At 46.8% G+C, this 17,727-nt stretch overlaps 1 protein-coding gene across 4 annotated transcripts in view; it reads left to right on the top strand.

Annotated features, from left to right (window-relative positions):
• The first annotated feature begins 9,572 nt into the window (after window positions 1–9,572).
• Window positions 9,573–17,727, top strand: part of BAG6 (BAG cochaperone 6) — a 31,018-nt gene continuing 22,863 nt past the window's right edge. For 3 of the 4 annotated variants that reach the window (XM_066613240.1, XM_066613241.1, XM_066613238.1), the window contains exons 1-2: window positions 9,573–9,907; window positions 17,553–17,657. In XM_066613240.1, the coding sequence (XP_066469337.1) occupies window positions 17,580–17,657 (78 nt within the window). In that variant the 5' untranslated portion in view covers window positions 9,573–9,907; window positions 17,553–17,579. Of the gene's footprint in view, window positions 9,908–10,269; window positions 10,338–17,552; window positions 17,658–17,727 lie in introns of those variants that run through there. The other variant, XM_066613239.1, reaches the window with a different exon arrangement.

Below are 17,727 nucleotides of genomic sequence, written 5' to 3'. Positions count from 1 at the left end.
TGTGAAGCTGCTGGAGTTTTGATCTGAAAAATCAGCCTTTGCACGAACATCTTGCCAGGCTCACCTTTGCCCCCTAGTTGTTAAATGTTTAGCCCTCTGGGGTCTAGAGTCCACTCTGAGCTGGGATGTTTAGCAAAAACTAAAATGTATGAAGACCCTACCAAACATGACCAGAGACCTGAGGGTAAAGTACTGTTTGCAACAATGGAAATGACAAGTAGAGAGGATATTTTGAGTTGGGAAGGAATTTTTCCTTTAGTTTGGCCAGTGAATCTTCATTATTCACTGTCTTGTTTGGGTTTCTCCTACACTGTGTGATAATCCACAGCTTTGGCTGCTTAGTTTGAATGGTTATTATGTACACTTTGGCAATATCAAAGCCACCGCAACCAGCTTTCTGACTTCCTTGTCATCCCCTCTCTGCTGAGTATCCTCACCCACAGCCCCACAAACACTCTCGTCTATATTTTCATCCTATAGAATGCAGTTCCTCCTGTTTCAAAGCCTGTGTGAAGTTTCCTTCCAGCCACTGCCCTTCCACTTTCTTACAGAAGCTGCGCTGTTGACTGATATTCTATTACTGATTGCTTCCCCATAAGCATGTTACAGCCCAATCCTGAGCTGCCTGGAGCTGCGGGACCTGGCAACTCCACAAAGGTCTCCCACCGGATCCAGAGCCTCCCGTGCTATCGTGGGAGACTCCTTGGGAGAAGGGGACTTTTGTCCCCTTCCCCTGAGTAAGGGAAGCGGTGACTGTTTGGGCGCTGCTAAAGTGAAGGCGCTCGTGTAGGGGGGGAGTATCCCTGCCCGAGCACCCTGGATCCTGCGGAGCTCGGCTCCTTAGATCCGCCTCTCCTCCGCCTCCGGGAATGCCCCCCATGCCCTCGACCACGCCTCCCCCCTTCCCAGAATGCCTCTCCCACACCCCTGACCACGCCCCCATTTCCTATTCCGCAGCCCAGCGGTCACAGAGACTGCCGAGCCGTGGAACGTGGGTGCCCGCCGTGTGCTGGCTCAGTGACAGCCGGAGATGAGCCAGCTCTGGTGGGAGCCCGACGGTAAGCCCCGCAAATGTGCCATAAGGCTCTTAAAACCCAATCCTGAGCTCGACAGGCTGGCTTCCATAAAGCACGTTTGTGAGGGTTAGCACCAGCCAAGAGCTGGAGCTGGCCCAGCGTGAGCCTGCGCTGGGCCAGCACTGGTGGGAGGCCAGTGGTCTGCTGCCTGGCACTTGCCCAGACTGCCAGATGGGGGAGAGGTGAGTGGAGGAGTGTGGGGGGGGGGGGAAGCAGGAAGGAGATGTTCCAGGGGGAGGTGGGGGGAAGACTGGGAGAGGACAGGGAGGAGGCGTGGTGAGGTAGGGAGTGGGGTGGGAGGGACTGGCAGAGCTCAGCTCCACTGGATCCTAAGCCCTGAGGTTGGGCCTCCCCACACAGGACTCTGATTCTGCGTCAGCTCAAGAGCTGATGCAGAATCGAGTAGCCCCATTGCAGGGCTACTTTCCTTCTCCCAAGGAACCGGTGGTGGTTGCCTGAGGTGCTCTGGATACTGCGGCAGCCATTTTTGGTGTCGCGGCAGCCCCATGATCCAGGCAGCTCAGGTTTGGGCTGTTAGTGAACTAATCCATAAACGTGAAGGAGGACCATGCCACTGAAACATAATGCAAAGGCAACTATAAAGATGTGTAGGAAATATATGGATCTGTTTAATAATAAAAAGTCTCAAAGCCCAAAGCATTTCAGGCAGTAGAGACTTTTTCAGTGCAATATGTGATACCAAATGTTCTCATGTACAAGAAGGAGCAAACAGTTCAAAGACCAGTTGAGAAAGTATTCACGCCTTGACATCTGAGTTTGTTAACTTCACGCAGGCACTCTATGACCACCCACGATTGTATATTCTACAGGGAACAGAAAAATAAATGCAAGTGTGTTGAAAACAAGGATAATGCTGTTGAAAAGAAAAATCCAGAGCATGCAAATATAGATTTAGTTAATGCCACATCTAGTTTGACCCTGAAAGTTCATATTGACTCAACATATCTATGACATGAGAGCAGGTCAGCCAATGGTAAGGGTGTGTGTGTGGGAGATTTAAGAGATAATAAATAGGCTGGCAACTTAAGAGTGATTCTTCTCCTCTTCTCACAGTTTAGCCTGTGTTCCCTGCTTTGAGGCACACTGGATTGGACTGTGTAGTAGGTGAAACTGTGGTGATGGCTTGTGAAAGAACATAAGAACTGAAGAAGAGCCCGCTGGAACAGGCCAAAGGCCCATCTAGTCAGCTACTTGTATCTCCCAGTGGCCCACCAGATGCCTCAGGGAGCACATAAGACAAGAGGAGACCTGCATCCCGGTACCCTCCCTCGCATCTGGCATTCAGAAACAGTCTACTTCTAAAATCAGGAGGTTGCATGGCTTTTCGTTCAGAAATTTGTCCAACCCCCCTTTCAAAGGCATTCAGGCCAGGTTGCCATCTCCACTTCCTGTGGCAAGGAGTTTCACAGGCTAACTACATGCTGGGTAAAGAAATATTTTCTTTTATCTGTTCAAACATTCAATTTTAGTGGATGTCCCCTGGTTCTAGTGTTGTGTGAGAGGGAGAAGAATGTCCCTCTAGCCACTTTATCCATCCCCTGCATAATTTTGTATGTTTCAAAGGGCGGCTCTGCTTTATTTGCACCTGCTAATTAGTTCATCTTTGAGGCCAAACTTTATTTTTTTTTTTAAAAAGCCACCTGACATTATTTTTTAAAGGGCATGCCATGCTCAAAATGCAACACTCTGTCCATGTGTTTCATCCTTTGTCTTCACCCTGTTGGAGAAGAGCAGAAAAGAGGATAAGACTACAACCTTAATACATAACTAAGAACTTGAATAGTACTTTTTTACAGTGTGCCTCTTGTACATTCTCTCTTTTGTAATCCTTACAACGACTCTATAATGTGGGAGGAGGGGAGGCTCAATATAATAATAGTTGGCAACCTTCAGTCTCTAAAGACTATGGTATCGCGCTCTGAAAGGTGGTTCTGGAACAGCGTCTAGTGTTCCAATATAGAACAATATAATATAATAATAATAATAATAATATATAATTATTATAATTATATAATATAATTATATATTATTAATATAATATTATGGGAGGCCAAGAGAGACTATGAGGAACACATGGCCAGCAACATTAAGGGGAATAATAAAAGTTTCTTCAAATATGTTAGAAGCAGGAAACCCATCAGAGAAGCAGTTGGCCCTCTGGATGGTGAGGGAGGGAAAGGGAAGATAAAAGGAGACTTAGAGATGGCAATGAGTTCTTTGCATCTGTCTTCATGGCAGAAGACTTTGGGCAGATACCACTGCTTGAATGGCCCCTCCTAAAAAGGTTGAAAGAGCAGATATTTCAGACCTAATTGACAAATTAAATAAGTCATCGGGCCCTGATGGCATCAAGGCATTAAGGAACTGAAGAATGAAGTTGCTGAGCTCTTGACTAAAATGTGCAACTTATCCCTTGAAACGGCCATGGTGCCAGAAGATTGGAGGATAGCAAATGTCACGCCAATCTTTAAAAAGGGAAGGAGAGGGGACCCGGGAAATTATAGGCCAGTCAGCCTGACGTCAGCCTGACGTCTGTAACAGGTAAGATGGTGGAATGCCTCATCAAAGATAGAATCTCAAAACACATAGACGAACAAGCCTTGCTGAGGGAGAACCAGCATGGCTTCTGTAAGGGTAAGTCTTGCCTCACAAACTTTTTAGAATTTTTTGAAAAGGTCAACAGGCATGTGGATGCGGGACAACCCGTGGACATTATATATCTGGACTTTCAGAAGGCATTTGACATGGTCCCTCACCAATTGTTGGCAACCTTCAGTCTCGAGAGACTATGGTATCGCACTCTGAAAGGTGGTTTTGGAACATCGTCTAGTGTGGCTGAAAAGGCCAATTCGGGAGTGACAATCCCTTCCACAATGGGAGCAAGTGCAGCCTGACCCTGGTCTGTCTCCCTGGCTATGGGCCTTCCTTCTTAGCCTCAGACTGTTGGCCAAGTGTCTCTTCAAACTGGGAAAGGCCATGCTACACAGCCTGCCTCCAAGCGGGCCACTCAGAGGCCAGGGTTTCCCACTTGTTGAGGTCCACTCCTAAGGCCTTCAGATCCCTCTTGCAGATGTCCTTGTATCGCAGCTGTGGTCTACCTGTAGGGCGCTTTCCTTGCATGAGTTCTCCATAGAGGAGATCCTTTGGGATCCGGCCATCATCCATTCTCACGACATGACCGAGCCAACGCAGGCGTCTCTGTTTCAGTAGTGCATACATGCTAGGGATTCCAGCACATTCCAGGACTGTGTTGTTTGGAACTTTGTCCTGCCAGGTGATGCCGAGAATGCGTCGGAGGCAGCGCATGTGGAAAGCGTTCAATTTCCTCTCCTGTTGTGAGCGAAGAGTCCATGACTCGCTGCAGTACAGAAGTGTACTCAGGATGCAAGCTCTGTAGACCTGGATCTTGGTATGTTCCGTCAGCTTCTTGTTGGACCAGACTCTCTTTGTGAACAGAGAAGGCATCTATCTCCGGACCAGATCAGACGGAAAGCTCTTCAACCTCTCCAGACTGAGAGCAAAGTCCAAAGTCCAGCTGAAATGTCTGCGTGACTTCCTCTTTGCCGACGATGCAGCTGTCACTACCCACTCTGCCAAAGATCTCCAGCAGCTCATAGATCATTTTAGCAAGGCCTGCCAAGATTTTGGACTGACGATCAGTCTGAAGAAAACACAGGTCATGGTTCAGGATGTGGACTCACTTCCCTGCATTACAATCTCTGCGCATGAACTGGAGGTTGTCCATGACTTTGTGTACCTTGGCTCAACGATCTCTGACACTCTTTCTCTCGATACTGAACTAAACAAACGCATCGGTAAAGCAGCTACCACGTTTTCCCTCACCAAAGGCTGCTGAAAAAACTTCACAGTCAGGGAATTAGAAGGCAGGTCCTCTCCTGGATTAGGAACTGGTTGAGGTCCAGGAAGCAGAGAGTGGGTGTCAATGGGCAATTTTCACAGTGGAGAGAGATGAAAAGCGGTGTGCCCCAAGGATCTGTCCTGGGATCGGTGCTTTTCAACCTCTTTGTAAATGACCTGGAGACAGGGTTGAGCAGTGAGGTGGCTAAGTTTGCAGACAACATCAAACTTTTCCGAGTGGTGAAGACCAGAAGCAATTGTGAGGAGCTGCAGAAGGACCTCTCCAAACTGGCAGAATGGGCAGCAAAATGGCAGATGTGTTTCAGTGTAAGTAAGTGTAAAGTCATGCACATTGGGGCAAAAAATCAAAACTTCACATATAGGCTGATGGGTTCTGAGCTGTCTGTGACAGATCAGGAGAGAGATCTTGGGGTGGTGGTGGACAGGTCGATGAAAGTGTTGACCCAATGTGCGGCAGCAGTGAAGAGGGCTAATTCCATTCTTGGAATCATTAGGAAAGGCATAGAGAATAAGACAGCTACTATTGTCATGCCATTGTACAAATCGATGGTAAGGCCACACCCTGAGTATTGTGTCCAGTTCTGGTCGCTACATCTCAAGAAGGATATAGTGGAGATAGAAAAGGTGCAAAAGAGAGCAACCAAAATGATTACTGGCCTGGGGCACCTTCCCTATGAGGAAAGGCTGCAGCGTTTGGGCCTCTTCAGCCTAGAAAAGAGGTGCCTGAGGGGGGACATGATTGAGACATACAAAATTATGCAAGGGATGGACAGAGTGGACAGAGAGACGCTCTTTTCCCTCTCACATAACACCAGAACTAGGGGACATCCACAAAAGTTGGGAGAGTTAGGACAGACAGAAGAAAATATTTCTTTACCCAGCGTGTAATCAGTTTGTGAAACTCTTTGCCACAGGAAGTAGTGACGGCATCTTGCCTGGATGCCTTTAAGAGGGGATTGGACAAATTTCTGGAGGAAAAGTTCATTATGGGTTACAAGTCATAGTAGGTATGTGCAAACTCTTGGTTTTATAGGCAGGCTCCCTCTGATTGCCAGATGCAGGGGAGGGCACCGGGATGCAGGTTGTGTCTGTTGTCTTGTGTGCTCCCTGGGGCATTTGGTGGGCCACTGTGAGATACTGGAAGCTGGACTAGATGGGCCTTTGGCCTGATCCAACGGGGCTCTTCTTATGTTCTTATGGTCTCCATATTGCAGAGGGAGAGTAGGGATTGTCCATCCATTAAACTAATTGAGGTAGAAGACTGGGTGGGGGCACCCATCCACTTCCAGAGCGGCTTCTTCCCACTCCCTGGATTGGAAAAGGAGTAGAAGGTGGAAGACACTCTAGCCCACTACTCCTCTCCACCACACTTTCTCCTTTACTTTTCCAATCCAAGCAAGAAGGAAAGGCTAGCATATCACCACATTAAGGCAGGAGGAGAAACAGCATTTGGCACTTTCAGGAGTCAGGAGGCCTTGGGCTAGTGAGGAAGACTGATCCTGAGAGAGAATGTCTAGTCAAAGGCCACCTAACCTATGTGAGGTCATGGTAGAGGAGAGATTTGAACCAAGGATTATGGGACTTTGTATAGTTCAGTCATTTAACCACTCACTACACCAGTGTTTCCTCAAATTAGGGGTCAGGACCCACTAGTTGAGTTGCGAGCCAATTTCAGGTGGGTCATGTAACACCTAGCTCAGCTGCCGTTGAAAGTACAGGATACAGAGCTGCTAGGCAGGGTAGGCTGCCGGTGGGAGAGAGGCATGCTGCTTTGCCCTGAATAGGTGGGAAGATGCTGGACGTTGGAAAGGGGGAGGGTTGTGTGGTTGGAGAAGGATCCAACTCTGCATTCTGTTTTGACTTCTGAGCTGGAATGTTTGAATTCCAAGCTATGCAAATAATAGCAGGAGTGTGCTGTGTAATGGGACTTTTGGCTGATTGTGGCTTAGGTTTGAGGCCTAAATTGACAATGTCAATATCACTTCCAGTGGGTCCCAACAAATTATCATTCTAGAAAATGAGACCTGGTGCTAAAATGTTTGCAAACCACTGCACTGCACAATACCTGACCTCAACAACAAGGCTCCCATTCAGCATAATGGTCAGAAAGAGGGGTGCAGCTGGGATCAAATATGTATACCTGTGGGCTCAAACCCACCTGTGGGCTGGGCAGAAATGGGTTAATAACATGATGATGTAGTGATGCAAAGACAGGTACCTTGCTTGTCACTAAGCTGCAGGAGTCCGAGTGAGTGAGTGAGTGAGTGAGGGCGCAATCCGAACCCACATTCCATCACTGGCATAGCTGTGCCAGTGGGGCACATGTTGCATCCTGCAGTTGGGAGGGCAGTCACAGAGGCCTCAACATAAGGCAATGTTTGTCTCCTTACCTCAGAGTTGCATTGCCCTTGACTTGGTGCTTTAAAATTGGTTAGGATTGTGCCCCAAATGAGTGAGTGAGTAGCAACCTCATTTTTACATTATATAGGCTGCAATCCTAACCACACTTTCCTGAGAGTAAGCCCCATTGAACAAAATAGAACTTACTTCTGAGTAGACCTGATTAGGATTGTGCCCATAGCGGCCCAATCCTAGGCATATCTACTCAGAATGTGTGGTTATATTTTTGTCCCATTTGATAGACATCATGCGTTATATTGACTCAGGGGCCAATCCTATCCTGTGCATGCCCTGTTGGCATGGCTGCATCAGCGCGGATAGTTTGGATAGGACTGGGCCCTCAGGCATGGAAGGTGGCATAGCTAGAGGGGGGCAAAGCACCGTGTCCTGCAGGGAGCCTCAGCGCGGTGTGCAAGCAGCCTCCCCCCCTCCCCTTCGGAGCCATCCGGGTGGGGGGAGCAAAACGGAGGTGCACAAAACGGAGGCGTACGTTTGATTTTTGTAACCTCAAAACTATATCAGGCTATCAATTGCATGGCATCTTTCACACCTGGCATGCAAATCAGCCTCTTACCAACCCATCTCTCTGCATCCCTAATAACTGAACAGCAGAGAGATTCTCATTCTTTGTGCCAGCAAAGGAGCAGTCAGCATAGAAGAATAAGCGGAGCTCATTGTGGCAACTATCACTTTTCCCTCCATAATGCCCTGGATAGGATAGCAGTCTCCAAGCTGTGGCCCACTGTATCACATACAGTGATACAGTGCCAGATGCCAGGGAGGGCACTAGGATGCAGGTCTCTTGTTGTCTGGTGTGCTCCCTGGGGCATTTGGTGGGCTGCTGTGAGATACAGGAAGCTGGACTAGATGGGCCTATGGCCTGATCCAGTGGGGCTGTTCTTATGTTCAGGCACGGTGCAGCAATGGCAAAGTCTTTCCATTCCGCACTGCAGCCTTCTTTCTTTGCAGCAGATCTTCATCACAACTCACGTTGGGCAGCTGTTTCTTCGGCCTGTCACTCCAGCAGGTTCCGCACCCCAATTTCTGGGGAAAGTGGCTGCCCAACACAAGTTGTGATGAAGCCTTCACTACAACTGCATCTAGATGGGTAAATCTGCGATGCCAGATCCAGCCCATGGGCTGGGTTTTGAAGGCCACTCTTCTGGAACATTCTTGGAATGTAATGAGGCCACCAAGAGGAACTGTGACTTTTTGGGACAACTATCATATCCCCCCCCCCCAAGAATGTTCAGGAATACTGCAAAGTCTGGGTCATACAAAAAAAATGGTGGCTGCTATGATACTCTAGTGCAGGGGCCTCCAAACCCTGACCCGTGGACTAGTTCCAATGTGCCAGGATTATCTTTCTGGGTGTGGCACAGGCAAAAGCTGACCATTCTGCGCAGCAGCCTCAGGTTTTTGTAGCTGATCTTTGCACAAAGCCCATGCCAGGCATCCTCTTCCCCCCTCTGTTTTGCTCAACCACCCGGAATGGCTCCGAAGGGGAGGGGAGAGGCTGCTTGCACGCCGTGCTGAGGCTCCCTGCAGGACTCGGTGCTTTGCCCCCCTCTAGCTACACCACTGGGCATGGAAGCCCCCTGCCAGAACAACAGCCCCCCTTGAGCTGCCACCCCTAGACCCACTGAACACAGTGGGGCCTCCTTCTGAGCAGGCCTGGATCGGTGGGGACTGTGAGATGGTGCATGTGAACACTGGAGCCTGCTGCTGAGGCGAGGCACAGCTGCGACCCCCAGGCTGTGGGGTGACACACCACCACACCTGGCTGGCTCCCTGCTAGTGGGAGGGGCGCAGTGTCGGCGCCGCCACTGAGCATCACTTCAAGGACCTCTGCTTTGTGCCCTCATCCATCTCCAAGGCTCAAGGCACGTTCCCATTGGCCAGCGGTTGCTAAGCGGTTGCTAAGCAACGGGCTCAACAAAGATGGCAGCGGACAGATTTGCGGAGTGAGGGCGGTTGCCCTCAACCAGCATGGCGGACGCAGCGTCGTCTGCGCGCCTTTGGCCGAAACGGCCGACCACTTTGCTTCAAAGCTAGTGACGTCACTTAGGCGGACCAATCGTGATGTTCCTCCTCTGCCCCGCCTCCCTTTGCGTCACAAAGCTCGTTGACGTCAAGGGTGGGCGGGGCCTTCTGAGGTGCTGTCCTGTCATGAACTGAGGAGACTCAACGGTCTAGCCGAGAGTCGTTGCCCGGATGGAGCAGGCACTGGCTTAGACACCTATAAATGGGAACAGAAAGGGGGAGGGCTAACTCCTTGCAGGGGTCCTAGTGGGTTGCTCGCGCATGCGCAATAGCGAGCAGCCAGAGAACGCAGCGGCGCAGGACGGCAGAAGACGCCGCTGGCGCGAGGGTGCCGCTGGTCTCGCCCCCAACGGCCGCTCCAGGTGTCGTGGGCGCCCTTCAGCGGACGAACGAGCAGCCCAAGACTGTGGGGACCGACGAGGTCTTCGTTCCGTTGCCGCCGCCGCGGCCGCCGAGGGAAGCGGAAGTGCCGCCATTTTGAAATACAGGCAAGTGAGCATTACGGGGGGCATAGAGATATGCTGGCTAGAGAAGCGCAACCTCAACTTCCGGTTAAAGCGGAGTGGGGTCGCTCTATTCGGTGACTCCTTTATGGTGAGAAAGCCCCTGTTTGCTTTGCGTTGGCAAAACAGCACTTCCGTTGTGAGCCGGAAATGCTCACCGTGGTGCTGCCGCTCTAGGGTTTTCAGTCTCTTTGGCAGCCCCTCCAATTCCACAGGTGCTTCACGACTGTTAGCTTTTGCCATAGAGACGGAGGAGGATAGAGCGCCACCACCATCTCCGATTGGAAGCGGTGGGTGCGCGCTGCGTTTCGTCTCTATGGTGTGACGGGCTTATTCGGTGCGCGCGAGCACAAGTGGGCGGGTTCCTGCAGCTGGAAGCGGCCCCTACTGGACGGGTTGGAAGGACGGGGGCCAGGTTGGGACAAACTACGTTGGGTCTCGTTGCTAGGGGGAGAGAGACGAGGGAGGCTGTTCTCGTCTCCAGGCTGGGGAAAGGCGAGGAGGGCCATGTTGGGGTGACAGCCAGCCAGGGCTCCTGTGAGAGGGGAGGCAGGCAGACAGGCAGGCAGAACCTGGCGCTGGCTGGGGGTGGGAGTGATGAAGGCCCAGCTGGAGGTAGAGGGTGGCACAGCTCAACATGGGGAGGTCTGTGGCAGGGATGTGGAGTGGTTGGGGAGGCAGGTGAGGCAGAGCCTCCCCCATTGGAGTCCTTTGGAAAGCGTCGCTGCTGGGGGAGGCACCCACGCGCACTGTGCGTGGGTCGTGGGTGTTTGTGTGCCTCCCACGAAAGTGATGCTTTCCAAAGGACCCCGGTGGGGAGGCTCTGCCTCCCCACCCACCACACATCCCTGGTTTGTGATGTGAGTGGACAATGTTCCCAACCACCTGCTGCACCTGCCAATGTTCCCTCTTCTATACAGCTGTTAAAGGTCCAGGCTGGTAATTTTCAACTTTTTTTCATCTCGCAGGGTGCTAAAATGGACAAGGCACATCATTGGTTTTTTTGACAATTGACAAGGCGCACTGTGCTGCCAGTGGGGGGCTCATGCCCCCCCAATGGCCCTACTAATAAATGAGCCTTCTCCCAAATTCTAGGGACCATTCACAGCACGTCAGTGTGCCGTGGTACAGTAGTTGAAAATGGCTGGTCTAGACACTCTGTCCTTTACTGTATCTGGTCCCCTTTATGGGTACCACCAGTGGTACTCAATGTGGTGCCTCGTGGAACTCACAAGACCCCTAGACACCTGCTGCCCAGCAGCTAGACCAGCAACCAGACACAGCAAACAGCGGCAGTATTCTCAACTCCCCAGGCAGAGCTCCAAAGCATGCTTTTCCACCCTTGAAAAAGCCCCCCCATGCCACCCACCCTGAGCCTCTTATTGATGTTTGTCATGTCACATGGGCTCCCAATCCAGAAGTAACTGGCAAGGATGTCATCGCTAGTTACTTCCAGTGGTACTTTGAAGAGGTGGACGTGGACCATGTGAAGTGGTATGGCGGAGGAAAAATCTTGAGAAACACTAGGTTAAGCCATTTCTGACCAGCACTGCATATACGCTACAGTGACCAAATGTGTACACCTGTAGGCTGGGCAAAAATGAGTTAATTAAGCCTTGTCAACTGGCAGCTTTAATTTTATGCAGTTGGGCCCTTGTCATCAAACAGTGGAGAGGAGGGCAAGTTGCGTTCTCTGTCTGGGTTTTACTCCTGCTATGTGTTTATGAGTGACTGGGAGACCTCTTTAAGCCTCTTAGGTTGTGTTTCTTCTTACTTTGCTTAGTGGTGTGGTAACTGGTTGTGCTCCAAATAGGTACTAATTTGTGGGCAACCAATGTTTACAGTATAACATTCAGATTTTTGGTGGGGTGGGGTGGAGAAAGTAGTTGGACTAAGTTTGTTTCCAGTCAAGTTCAGATATGCTGTTAGTTGTGTAGTACCATCCATCCAGATTAATATAAACAAAAGGTTTGGAGACCCTATTTTCAGAAACTTATTTACTATTTTTCACATTTTTATATCACTCCTCCCCTAAAGTGCTCAGGGTGGTATACATAGTTCCCTCCTTCTGTCTAACAACAGCCCTGTGAGGTAGGTGAGGCTGAGAGATAAGTGACCCAGAAAGCTTCATGGCTGAGCAGGGATTTGGACCATCTCTTGGGTCTAAGTCCAACTCCTAAACCATTTCATCAGTGGTTCTCACACATTTAGCTCCGGGACCCACTTTTTAGAATGAGAATCTGTCAAGACCCACTGGAAGTGATGTCATGACTGGAAGTGACATCATTAAACAGGAAAATTTTTAACAATCCTAGGTGCAATCTTATCCATGCTTACCCAGGAGTAAGTCCCACTGACTTTCATTGTTAAAAGAATATACATAGTAGCCTGTTAAAAGTACAGGTCTGTAACATATCCCCAGATGCAGTCACATGCCATGGGAACATCAAGTCTAATCTATTAAAAATAAAATATTGAAATGAATGGGGACCCACCTAAAATTGGCTTGCGACCCGGCAGATGGGTCCCGACCCACAGTTTGAGAAGCACTATTGCATCATCCTGGTTCTGGCCATGGTATTTAAATGAGGATGGTGGGGAGACAACAGTGTGGTGCTGCAGTGGCTAGAACTTTGAGTTCAAGATATTCTGGATGCATACATCAGGATAGAGTATGATTAGGAAAGGAATACTATATATAAATACAGTGTGCAAAATCTAAACAATATAGAGATTTTTGGGTTGCTCAGAGTCAAGCTGGAGAAGAAAGGTACTATTTATAACAATAACGTTTTTCTCCAGCTTGACTCTGAGCCACCGAAAGATCTCTATATTGTTTAGATTTTGCACACTGTATTAGAAGGTGTGAGTGTTGGAGAGATTTGTGGCTTGCCATTTATGAATTATTTGAGGTAGGGGAGCGTTGCTGTTTCCTGTTGCTTGGCCTGAAGGACACTTTGCAGTTCTTCTCCATTTTTGTTTTTTTTTTTGGGGGGGGGGGAGGGCAGGCTTAAACTCCTAAATTGCTTCATGTTTTTCTGTGTATAAAATAGCACTTTAATTTATTTTTCCTCTCACATTTATTCTTCAAACCTTTTTAATCATTTAGGTTGCACGTTCTCCAGAAAACTTTATCTGAAAAAGTTTTCCTAGAGTCCACAAGATAGATGCTGAATCATTTATTCAGAGCCTGAGTGTTAGAATCACAGGCAAAAATGATCTTATTGTATTTCTGCCTTGCCCTTTCTGAGGATAGGATATGTAGTGGTTATCTCATTCAAGGTTAAGCTGAAACTTCCTGAAGACTGCTCAGGCTGTTCTTGGCTGAGCAGGGATTTGAATCTAATCCCTGCCAGAGGAGCTATACGTTATTGCTTGTGCAGGAGCTGTATAATAGTCTCAGATAGTCTAGCTCAAAAACAGCCTTGGAAAATTTTATGTCAGCATTGTGTTATGCAGAAATAAGACAGAATATCCTTAGACGTCATTATGTTTACTCAGAAGCAAGCTCATTGATTCTCCCTTTTTCCAAGCAGGTCTGGTTAGGTGTTGCCTGTAACCCATTTTTGCCCAGCCCACAGGTGTACAATTTGATCCCTGTTGTGTATTTGCAATGTCAGACAGAAATGGCTAAGTTAAAAAATGAGTTTCTTGTGGTTCTTCCTAGGAGCTTATAACATTGCTGAGTTGGAAATTATTTTGTTTTTGGATTAATGAAATGTGATGTAGTAGCAACACTGGAAAAGTCTTCTTTTATAAAATATGAGGCTGGTGTTTAAGAATTAGAATGTGTATCTCCCCCCCCCCCCGTGGCTTCCGGGTTTGTTTTTAATGTCACGAGGATAGGTTTAAGTAGCCACTCTCTTGATCACATGAGGCGAGTTGGAATTACTTTCAGGTGACCAGATTGGGAAGCTTTACAAAAGTTTTTTTCTCCCTCTAGGCCAGTGGTTCTCACACTTTTAGCACCGGGACCCACTTTTTAGAATGAGAATCTTTCAGGACCGACCAGAAGTGATGTCATGACTGGAAGTGACATCATCAAGCAGAAAATTTTTTAACAATCCTAGGCTGCAATCCTACCTGCACTTACCCAGGAGTAAGCCCTATTGACTATCATTGTTAAAAGCATATACAGCGTAGCCTGTTAAAAGTTCAGATCTGTAACATTTCTCCAAATGCAGTCATATACGATGATAGCATCAAGTCTAATATATTAAAAATAAAATATTGAAATGAATGGGAACCCACCTGAGATTGGTTCACAACCCACCTAGTGGGTCCCAACCCACAGTTTGAGAAACACTGCTGTAGGCTACTGACACAGATAGCTGTAGACTAGTGAAAATTTTGTAGGCTACTAATTTGTTGACATATTTATGAGACTGGTCTTGTGTCCTTGTTAGCAATACCCCCCCCCCCCAAAAAAAAAAACAACAACAACAAACCAACAATATGTTTCATTGTGGATATTTTCTACTGCTTGGTCCAAAGGCATGCAATTAAAACTTGGAGTATTGTGAACCCAGGGATTTAACACTGTGGCCTACCTGTATGTCTTTCACAGAGGTAGATATGTGACTTTGGGTGTGATTCTTTCAGAGAATGCAAGTTCTAAATTTTAGAAATTAAAACTTAGTTACATTATATTAAAGAAAGACAATGAATGGTAATGAACAAGCTACAGGTCCAGCCTTGTTATATACTTTTTTTTTTACACAGATTTGACTCCACATGGCCCCTGCAAGTGAGAAGGAATGTGCTGATCCCTGGAGAAGGGGAAAATGAATCTCTTTAAAATCACAGTTGTTTTTTTTTTTTAAACTGCTTTTCTTACTGTTGTAGAGAGGCAGTCATGCAAGTGATCATTCCATGCTTCAGCTGAGCCAGGCAAAGGCAAGGGGTCCTCTGCATTTCTGATTGCTGACTGCCTCTCTACAACAGTAAGAAAAGCTGTTTTTAAACTACAATTGTAAAGGGATACACTTTTTAAGTTTTTAAAAATTGCTTTTATTTAACACATTTTATGGTATCTGCAGGGAGTCCCAGAATCGAACCCCTGTGAATGTCAAGTTACGATATTATTAGGAGCAATGGAGGGGAAAGAAACCTGGAAGAGGGTCTTTAAATCTATTTTTCCACTGTTTTTTTATCCAGAGTTTTTTTTAATCCACTAGAGGTTTTGGAACAGAACCCCAGTGGATAACAAGACATGACCTGTAATTCCATACCATCTAGCTAGATGGTCAGCCTAAGAGATACAGAAATATTAACCCTTATTAAACCCATCTTCTTATTTGAACATTTAGGCCCAAATCCTAACCAACTTTCTAGCACTGGTATAGCTGTGCCAATGGGATGTGTGCTGCATCCTGCAGTTGGGTAGCACTCACGGAGGCCTCCTCAAAGTAAGGGAATGTTTGTTCCCTTACCTCGAAGCTGCATTGCCGTTACGTTGATCCTGGAAAGTGGGTTAGGATTGCGCCCTTAGTGTGTTAGCCTTAAGGTCAGATTCAGCCCGAATAAGAAGTTCCTCTTCTCTGTGCATGATAGAAAAAAGTGACATTCCACTTTAAGAACAAACCTCAGCCCCCAAGTTCATTAATTTTATGGTACTATGGTTTGTTCTTAAAATGAGAGTGGAAACTTCATGCAGCAGAGAAGTGAAGTGTGTGAACCCATAGGTCTCTGAGTGTTATCCTTGTTGTGGAAAACCATGTTTCCCATTATGTCTGAACCTGGCCTAAGTCACTAAAAATAGTGCAAAAATAGAGGGAGGGTGACCAATAACAGGGAAGGCAACAAAACAGGAACAGGTTTAACAGGGCATCAGTTTTTATAACCTAAAACTCTCTTTATCAGTGACGTGGAGTGTTATCTGCTGTTGGCAGATAACAGTGCTGGAGGCAGACTGAGCAAGTTGTATTTCATGGACTTTTGGCCCCACTGTTTACAAGAAGCACAACCTGTGACATTCTGTGCAAAGCCGAAATGTGTGCTTGTTGATAGGACACGGAGGATCTAAAATATTTAAATGTGTTGACTTGAGTAACATACCACTCAATCCTAAGTGGTGACTGACAAATGCTGATGGATGCATTCTTCAAACTGTCACCATCTTGACTTGTGGTTTAAATCAGAATTATATGTTGTATTAGATGGAAGTCAAGATGTTTAACTTAAAAACCTATTTGCGCTGGTACAAGATAAGCACAGGTTTGACTTTGCATAAGAATTTCACAGGTATTGCTTGCGTTTCATGGCCTCTTGTTTTCCCTCCTGGCCACAAAATCTTCTGTTTCAGCTGCCTTCCTGGAGCTGTCCATAGAGTGATAAAATACCAATTGTGCAGCAAGTCTTAAAGTTGGTTTGTTCAAAGTAATTTCATTATAAAAATTGATGAGAAAAAAATAATTAATGACCGTGCCAGTGTCTGAGTGGAGTTTGCATGTTCTCCCCATGTCTATGTGGGTTTTCTCTGACCTGGAAAGCTCACATTTCTTTCAGTGTTTAATACTAGAAGTGTTTTGTTTCTTTTTTTAGAACCTGGATGTTTGGTGACCAGAAATATGTTGTAGGAACTCTTGTTTACATATATCAATCTCCATTAATATGGGTTTCATTATAAGTCATTTTGCTTAAACATGCAGTTTCCAAGAACCTATTGACAGCTTTAAGTGAGGACTTGCTGTACTCTCTGGGGCTGTAAATAGATCTTTTAACCAATTGATCAATAAATTTTACATATTGGGACTTATTGGCACAGATATATCTCTGAGAAACCTAAATGGTGATGCTTTCTTTCAATGATAAATATAACAGCATTTCTACCTTTCATAGAGGTATTGTCAGTTAGTCCGAATTGAACCCAAATCCAAAATCTCTTGGTTGAATTTTGCCTTGCGCCCCCCCCCCCAACAAACACAAAGCGGTAACCAAAATAAGTGATTTGGCCATTAGGCACTGCTTTGCTTGTAGCTGTGGAATGAATCTAATTTTCCTGCTTTTTATCTTGTTAAATGTATTTTCATTGGAGAGACCTTTTAAAAAGAAATTTTTCTTGTTAGTTATTTTATTCACTTTATGGGGCTGCGTCACACAATAAAGCATTTACTGTTTTCATGAAATGTATCTAAACTAAATCAATTCTAGTTTTGAATCAGAATTTACTCTGAGTTCAAAGCATACAGATTAGCAGCTGGATCAGAGAGATAAAAACCCAACTAGAACACAACCCAAATTTCTAAAGCTTCAGTTCTCTGCTTCTGGAAATATGGCTGTTGCCAGGGCTTCAGTCTTGCTTCAGTGCTTTAGTTGGTTTCAGCCAGACTTTTAACATTATAGCCTGTTAAATTTGGAACAGTCGAAAGCTGTGCCTTTTCTCTTCTACAATATTGCTGCTTTATACTCCTTAACTGTACACTCGCATGACTGGGATGCACAGGTTTATTAGTTTGAGATGCATATTTCTTTACTCAGACAGGTTTTGGAGATTATCTGGGGCTACAGTGTCAAACTATGACCATGTATTCAATTCCACCTTCCCCAGTCTTGTTGGTTTTCCAGATCTTTGGATTTGCAGAAAATGCCAGATATTTGATTACAACCAAGTTTTTCCTTCTCTCGACAGGATTAAAGGAAGCATTAGACAGGCATCATGGCAGAGCCAGAGACCCTTGAGGTTTTGGTGAAAACCTTGGACTCTCAGACAAGGACCTTCAAAGTGGAGGAGGAGGTGAGTCTCTCTAGTTGGGTTGCAGCTGGGAGATGGACGGAAAGGGACCATTTGTGTACAATTGCTGCAA

This window comes from Tiliqua scincoides, chromosome 2 (assembly GCF_035046505.1).
Source record: "Tiliqua scincoides isolate rTilSci1 chromosome 2, rTilSci1.hap2, whole genome shotgun sequence".
NCBI lineage: Eukaryota > Metazoa > Chordata > Lepidosauria > Squamata > Scincidae > Tiliqua > Tiliqua scincoides.
The sequence above is the reverse complement of the archived record's forward strand: the minus strand, read 5'-3'. Positions and strand labels throughout refer to the sequence as shown.